The 8,954-nt window shown below is 36.4% G+C and overlaps 1 protein-coding gene across 1 annotated transcript; it reads left to right on the forward strand.

Moving 5' to 3' along the window:
* The first annotated feature begins 740 nt into the window (after positions 1-740).
* hoxc1a (homeobox C1a) lies at positions 741-7,428 on the forward strand. Its single transcript, XM_060894356.1, is given in 6 exon segments — positions 741-888; positions 891-1,033; positions 1,036-1,198; positions 6,998-7,082; positions 7,084-7,252; positions 7,255-7,428. Coding segments are annotated over 6 exon segments (786 nt in total). The 5' UTR covers positions 741-755; the 3' UTR covers positions 7,348-7,428.
* Positions 7,429-8,954: the final 1,526 nt, after the last annotated feature.

Below are 8,954 nucleotides of genomic sequence, written 5' to 3' on the forward strand. Positions count from 1 at the left end.
CACATTCTATCCTTGTGAGGCTTAACAATGGCATAATTATTAATATATAAGCACATCGTTTTTTTCTAAAAACGTTCTGTATTAATTTTTATGAGAGTGTGTGTGTGTGTGTTTAAAATATTTTAACAGAAACTCTATTAAGAACATGTTCTTTAACTTCCCTAATGTCTAATGCAGCATGTTAACAATGATACCAACTTACAATTCTGTTGAAGTTTGTATTCTCTCCAATTATTCAAAATTCTCTGGACTTCTCCAGATATAGTAATATTTTTTACAGTAAATATCATGCGCTGATACATGAAGATTGAGGCTGTTAACAGTTGATGCTTTTGGGCCTGTAAATTTTACTGGATGTGTGTGCAGTCTAGTACACATTACAAAACTTTTCGTCTGATCCTAATGCATGACCCTTGAAAAGTTTAAGCATGCTTTAAAAATAAAAAAAAAAATAAAATAAAACTATTTTAACTCGATCAGGTCCTGAATTCTGATTCAGAAATGACCTTCGCCGGTGGACGAAACTTGCTTGCTTTGGCAAGTACATATTTAGACGAAAGAGATGTCCGTCTATTGGCCAGGAGTTAGAGGGCACGTCATACCCATCAATCACAGATCGAATGTGTGTGTGTGTGTGTGTGTGTGTGTGTGTGTGTGTGTGTGTGTGTGTGTGTGTGTGTGCTCGGTGCACGCGGCGCGTGTTTCCAAAGTAGATAGGGTTACTATCAGATTTAGGCTCGGTGGTCGAAGGACGCATGTGCACGGGCAATGCGGTCATGACTTCTTACCGGGAGTTTACACGTGATAGAGACACAGAGTTCACTAAAGGCAACGCATCAGGACTCGGACCCAAGCAAGCTCAAATCAGACTAGAAGAACATTTCCTGTCCGGTCAGAAATCTCCAAGGATCCGGACATAAGACCTCTAGATCAAAACTACTTCAGCTCTAATCCACCCCTATGGACCGGAGCACAGATCTCTCCCTCCGTACACACGTTCACAAGGGAGTGTTGCGAGCTCGACCCAATCAACGCGCGCGCGTATTTACCATAAACTCCTGTGATGACCTAAGAACTCATCTCACTTTTATGGATACCAGTAACACCAAGTATGCTGGTTCTGCCAACTTTTACGAGGCCACGCAGATGGGAAAACCCTTCGAATGGATGAAGGTGAAGCGCAACGATGCAGGCACTGGTAAGTTTTTGTGAAGTGTTAAGAGAGCTTAAAATTGCTGGAAGCACACCATAACCTGTAACATTGCAGAAATTAGGTGCAGATTTCTTTACTACACTAAAAAAAAACTAATAAAATAAAAAAAAAAACATTGGGCCTGTGATTCAGTGTGTGTACCACACTTTTATCTTGTATTCTAGCTCAAAACTCTTAAAAACCTTTAGCAAGTTATTTGATTTAAAAAAAAAAGTTTTATATTAATTGAATTTGAAAACCTGAATAAGTAAGCACTTGTATGTGGACATGAATCAGTATTATTTCCACATAAACCTATCAATAATGTAGATATAAACTGTTTTTTCCCCACATGGAACAACTTTACTACATAAACAAAGATTAGAGTGAACTACAAGTCTACTGATCCAACAAGAGGAAGTGGTGAGTGGTAGACTACCTAAGGCCAAACTCAAGATCTACACACTTGGCAATGTTTGAGTCATTACTTTCCAGATTAGTCTTCGCATCAACAAAACCAGGTGATGAAAACCTTGGGAAAAGGTTTAAGGAAAAAAGACATTATGATCTATAATGCACTCATACCCTTTAGTGGGTCTGCTTCCCTTCAACTACATTTCATAGTATATCCCTGTAAATTGCTAAGAGTCTATTTAAGGGAGTCCAGCTCCCCCTAGCTCCATGTCTGTTAAGGGCCAAACAAAGTCCAGAGGAACTTTCCTAATCTCAGTGCTTAATGCAAAACCACTGTTAACAATCAATTTTCTGTACTAAAAACTCCAAAAAGACATCATTCTCAAAGATCTCTTTCCAAAATGCAACCCTAGCCTTTAGTGAAGAGAAATATTAAATACATCCACCTGCATTGTGGTTTGAGTTAACTCTGGGTTTTTTCCGTCTGTGAAAAGTCTCATGCAGTGACACATGATCTGTCAAATGTATTTTACATTTATTGGTAATTAAACAATGCATGCGGTGTCCATATTCCAAGATTAATGTATGCTCTCCTAGGCCACCCAGATGATGTTAACTAGCTTACAGACATATCTATCAGTCTAAAGGTCTTGTGCAGCTGTGTATGCACTGAGATTGTGGTCAGGAGAAATGGGCAGGGAAACTGGGATGGGAGGCAAGGCCAAAAGCCTGTAATTAGCTTGATGTGCTGGAGCATCTGGTTCTTGTCATTTTGATCTACCTTTACTAAACCACAAAAGAATTCCAGGTATGTTTTGTCTGTAACTGCATTCCTCAGAAGGCAAGATAGACACACACAAAGAGAGAGAGAGAGAGAGAGAGAGAGAGAGAGAGAGAGAGAATGTGGTTTATATCTAGTTGTATGATTGCAACTCTGTCAACACCTACTTACTGGGGTGAAATATTTAAGTATCTAATGCATTAGAGCTTATAGAAATTCATATAATAAATGTCCTATTGCCATTTCCTGAATAGGCCTTTCATTTACAGCTGATTATTTTTTTGCCCTATTTAAAAATATAGCACATTTTTTGTTGAACCAAGCCATTCGAATGTTACTATATATCTTGTACTAGATTGTATATTACAAAGTGTCTGCATGCTAGGCCAAAGAAAGTTTGTTTTTTAAGACACACAGTGCCTCTTGAGCATATTACATGGTAGGGAGCAAAGACTACCGTGTTGTGGCACCATATTCTAAACCAAAAAATTGTAGAAATGTTTGTACGCTTTTATATATTGATGTAGCAATGGGTTTCTACTCAAACTTTGACTGTCCAGTTTTTGATGAGGTTCTAGGCTGACAGATGTGGTCTTGTTGTTCTGTTGTAAGCTCATCTGCCTCAAGGTTCGGCATGTTGTGTGTTCTGAGATGCTTTTCTGCTTGCCACGGTTATAAAGAATGTTTGGTTGTTGTAACATTCTTATCAAATCTAATGAGTCTGTCTCTCTTATCAGCTAGGTATTTCCACCCACTGGATGTTTTTGGTTTTTTTAATTCTCTGTAAATTCTTGAAAATTGTGCATGAAAATCCCAGATCAGCAGTTTCTGAAATGCTCAAACAGCCTATCTGCACCACTAAGCATGCGACAGTGAAAGTCACAGAGAACATTTTGTCTCATTCTGATGCTTAATGAACAACATTTGCATGATTTTATGGATTTTCCTTATGATCGGATAATTGAATGAGCAGGGGTGTTCCATAAGGTGTTCCTATTAAAGTGACCAGGAAGTGTGTGTGTGTATAGAGATTATTTCTGTGGATCAGCAAAAAGCCTGCCTCAACACTGAGTAACTGAATCCTTCAGCATTTTGCACATATTCCCACAACACCATCCTTCAATTACAGTCTGACAGCACCTGAATTACAGTGGGTTGGATGTCCAGATGACTAAGGCAATCTAGATCGATCTCTGATGCTTTCTCTTCTCCGGTCACCCGGGGTTAGTCGACATCACTATCGCACATCTCCAAATGAGCCTCTCCAAATCAATCCTAGTTTGATTCCCTTAAGCTTCTCCTTTCAGAAGGAAATTCTTGATATTTAAATGTTCGTTCTATGATTATATATGTTATATGTTCATTATATGACTATATGGTTTATTTTTCCAGCAGATAGAAATTGAACCTTTAAGGGCTCCCTCTTAAGGGATCATTTAGAAGAACCCTTTTTAGCAATTCAGCGTTCCTGAAAGTTAGAGGTGACCTTAGTACCAGTTTTGCTCATACGTTATTTATTTACACAATTTGATTTTAGTTGTTTTAGCTGAAATGACAAAGACCCTTCAACAGTGCCAAGAGCTGTCACTTAGAATCCATATTTCACTACAGTGCTATTTTAGAAAGGGCCAAGTGTGTGTATATTTGTGTGTGTGTGTATGTGCGTGTGTGTGTGTGAGGGGGGTGTTTCTTTCCAGCTGTAAAGGTTGCCTGAAGGTGTTTGTGGAAAAACCTTATTTTATTCTACCATCAGCTGCCAGTTAAGTGATATCGTGAACATTTTTCTAATGATTGAACAAACAAAATCAAATGACCTAAACGCAGCCTGTAGTTTCTTGTCTTACTTTGCTCAATTGTTTGCATGGAACCAAAACCGTTGTCAAGCTCTATTTTCTATAAATAAGCTTTGGCACAAAATTGCACAAGTCCACAAGCAGGGTTTTAATCTCATTAATGCACGCTTTTAATGTCTACATTTTGGTGCAGTGGGAGATGAGTCTTAAAAGGTGGTGTACACTTTAAATGACTGTTGGTGAACTGAAAATTAGACACGTCAGACTGGATTGAGTGTTCATCAGCATATTAGTAGACTGGATTTGCACCTAGTCTATATGCTTCCACAAAATGGGTTTGTTTTATAGACTTGTTTGTACACACCTACATATTTTGTGGCCATTTAGGTGTCTTCAACCAATTCAGTTGACTAGACGTTGGCTAGAATGTGAAATATTTATGAATATGTCTCTAATTAGTATATTTAAAGTGTCCTAGATTTTTTTTTAAATCTTATACAACATGATCAAGCAAATGCAGCAAATTTGATGCTAGCCAACAAAAGCTCAACATTCATGTCTTGTACTGCATTAACTAGTTGTCAAACCTTAATGGCTACGACTGTCATAAGTGATATAGTCTGTCCGTTGGGGAACAAGTTTAAAAAATATATATTTTAAATGTATAATTATGGGTAAGAGGCTATCTGTTATCTACAGTTGTTAGTTGACCACTTGTTAGCTTATTTTAACTGCTACATAGCTGGACAGGGAGGAGACATTCAGTCTTCTGAGGTAAATCCAGCTGTAGACACAGATCATACCCCAGGCTGAACTGCCGCTTCATCGGTCCAAGAAAAATAAAGCCTAGCTTAGGTAGAATTTATGGTTTATAACACAATATGTGTGTTTCACATTAAGTAAATATAACTGACTAGCTGATAACTAAAAGAAAAAAAACTAATTAACTGCTAGACATAATATCTACCTATATACCTGAGGTCTTTTGTGCTATCTGGTGAATATTTGTTAGCAAAATAATAACATTTATTAAAAGAATAAGATAAAATCAATAACATTTCATAGCGCTTATAGGCACAGAGTAAACTTAAGAAATTGATCATGCTAATCCAGTTATAGAGAGGTTCTTTTTAGTTGTTTTTTTAATCTTTTTATTGAGTAGTTAGACAAAAAAAACTCTTAAATTCACTAGACTTGATGATACTTGTTTTGTATGTTGATTTCAGCCCCTGGGTTATCACAATAGTGTTAGCAAATGATCTCATTTGGTTATAAGAACTGATGAAATCACTCTCGGGTACAGAATCAGCATTTATTTTCTCAGCCACCAAAATAACAGGGGAAAAATCAAAGAACTTTTTTTATTATGTTGCTTATTTTGTAAAGAGTCACACATTGTTAATAGGTTAAAACCGGACAAAATAAAAAACTATAAAGGGCCTTTAGCGCCAACTAAATTTGCCTGTACTGTATCCTCTGAAAATAAAGCTTTGAATCCCTGCTCAAGATAAGTTTCTTTGAGGTAGTTGCAGTTGATGGCTCTGACCTGTCTCCCTGAAGTGGTTGAAATTAGTAGCATTATTTTGTCTCTGTATACATGTCCACCAGTGTCTTTTTCACACTAATTGAAATACTCATGGAAAAAATGATGATGAATCTTCAGACACACGGTGGTGGACTTACTGTACCCCTAGCCACCCTTGTCTACAGCAAAGGTTTAAGAACAGTGCTGCCATCTACTCTTCAGCTCAGACAGAGCCTACAGACTACGTGAACATAAAAATGACTAGGCTGTTAAAATAACAAATGTGAATAATTTATGAATACTGTAGATTGGTCAAATAAACAAAATCTCGTACCGACAGTAACAGTCAAAAGTGCAGTATTTTTATTTACATTTTATCTCAAATGTAGAACTTCTGTCTTTAAAAACTGCATCAAAGTAAAGAACAAATCCATAGAAAGTAAGAAAATTGTGATGCAAATTGTGTATTTTGCAGTTGCCTTTTTTCAGCAGGGTAAAATAAGCTATATTTTATTTTAAAAGATCACATTTTATTTCAGGAGCTGTGGAAAGAATCTAATCAATAAATGGATCATCAATTTATATCATTAATTTGGATGATTTTATAAAGGTTGATAAAGAAAAATAATAAACACTGTGAAGTCTATATGTAAAATAAATGTGCAAACAAGTCATAGAGGGTTCACTCTTTTAGTTCTTAGTTTGTTTTGGTACAAAAGCAGGACATTTGATGTGTCTCATACATTCAGAGGTGAATGTTCCAGTAATATAATTCATTATCATTATCTGTTGCATTTGTTGTCAAAATCTTTTTGTTTGTTTGTTTTTTTACTTATTGATTTTGGCACATCTGAGTAGTTCAAAGAAAAAAAGGGAAAACTGTAGATATCTACATGATGTGGTGAAAGTGTGTGGTTGATCCCCACCATAAGGCAGAAGGATGACCTGATCTTCAATTAGAGACCTGCTTTAATTCTCGTGCCATCTGTTCAAGCTAGCCAAGTCGTACCCTGAACAATTTGCAAATAAGCCAAATCCCAAGTAAATTATTCATGTGTACTATAAATTAAGATGATTATTTTGTGACCACTTTCTTAAAAGGAACGCCATCACGTCCACACAGACACCGTACACGATGTACGCCAAGTCCATACAGAGGACACAGAATTAAAGTTCAGAGTAACTCTAACATCAGAATATTTTCAGTGTTATAATTAGCCGCATGATTATGGACATCGAAAATTCATGACAACATCAACAACAAAAAATATTTCTCTTATTTTGTACTGCAGGGAAAGCCCATCTAACCGGCGCACAGAATTTCCTCCAATCTAAGAAAACGGACTGTGGATAGAATGAAAGCGAGGACAGTCCACACCATGTTCTGGAGCAGCTTCACCGAGTTGGAGAAGAAGTTCCACTACAGCAGGTACCTCACGCGCGCGCGGCGGATGGAGATCGCGAACGCGCTTTAGCTCCGTGAGGCTCAGGTCAAAGCGTGGTTCCAAAACAGGCGAATGAAGCAGAAGAAAGCGCAGCGGCTACTGCACACACACATACACACACACATCCAGGACCAGGAGGCTGTCTGGAATTACACTCCAGCACAACGGACACGTGTGCGCTTTCAGAGAACAGTTAGTATTCAATTCACTGCTGTTAGCAATATTCGGGAGCTAGAAGACTTGCCCCCCCTCCTGTGCGCATTAAGCGCCGACATTATAAAAGGGCAAATGATGGATAAAGGATCGCTAAGTCGGGGGAAAAGTAACATTTGAGATAAGATTATGATTATGAAAATGAAAATCCACTGTAAGTATTTTCCAACCCAGCGAGCATGTCTGGTTACCCCCTCACCTGTTGAAGTCTTCCCTCACAACTGCACTTTATTATTTGAAATACTACTAATACTAATACCACTATTAATACTACTACTACTACTACTACTACTACTACTACTAATAATAATAATAATAATAATAATAATAATAATAATAATAATAATAATAATAATAATAACAATAACATAGCGTTTACCATTTACCAGTTTTAAAATGATAATTCCTCTTTGAGAAATTAAATGGAGTGTACCAATTCTTGTCGCTAAGAAGTGTTAACATTGTTGATTTTTTTTTTGTTTGTTTGTTTTGTTTTACTTTGTATGCTTAGAGTTATAAATCTTAATTGTAGTGTCAAGTCCAGTTGTTTACCTTGGGTACAATATGTCCATATGTCCATGCTACATGTTAAAGTTACCTTTTTTATACTATATCGTTCTTAGATTAGGCAATAATAAATTTAAAGACAATAATAATAATAATAATAATAATAATAATAATAATAATAATAATAATAATAATAATAATAATAATACGCTTATATGCAAATAAAAATGTCCTAGAAGGTAACTCATATATTTTACATTTATAACTATCTAACTATTTATAACTTTATAACTGTCGAGAGAGACTTTTAACGCTATAATCACACACACACACACACACACACACACACACACACACACACACACACACACACACACACACACACACAGGTTATTTTCTGTACTGTCTTCGCCTGTAGGCCTACACGTTGTACGTGTCATGTTCACACTGCCAGTGCTTTTATCTGCAAAATAAAGAGCGCTGAAAGTCAGTTGCTCCTCGTCTTTCTAAATAATGGCTAAACGCTGTCAACGTACCAAGTGCCTCCACTTAAAGTCACGTATTTCCAGCCATTTATTCAGAGAATGGGTTAAAATCGAGGGCCATAAGATGAACTGAACCTCCCCATACTAACATTTCATCTTGATGACATGGGGCATGTCTGTGTACTTTCAGAAAAGTCCTTCAAAAGCCACCACACCTTATACACAGTGTCTATAATGTAAAATAGTACACTTTGAGCTTTCCTCTATATTTTCTCTTTGTTTATTTCTCAACGAGATTTTAAGATTAACATAACTGCTTGGATTAGCTTTTAAGTGTAGCTACATGTGGCTTAGAGATTATTATTGCTGGTAGATTTATTGACCACTGCTTATATTGGCTTTTAATTGATTTGACATTGATCGGACATGATGTTTGCCTTTTTAATAAAACAAAGATTGATATAAGATTGATCATAAATATTTTAAGAAAGGAAACGACCGTTTATGTTTTGTGACATTGATATTAAAAGCTTTTTTTTTTTTTGTTATTTTTAAAAATAATACAGATTCTTATAACCTGTTGACACATTATTTAGGAG

Source organism: Tachysurus vachellii, chromosome 19 (assembly GCF_030014155.1).
Source record: "Tachysurus vachellii isolate PV-2020 chromosome 19, HZAU_Pvac_v1, whole genome shotgun sequence".
Taxonomy (NCBI): domain Eukaryota; kingdom Metazoa; phylum Chordata; class Actinopteri; order Siluriformes; family Bagridae; genus Tachysurus; species Tachysurus vachellii.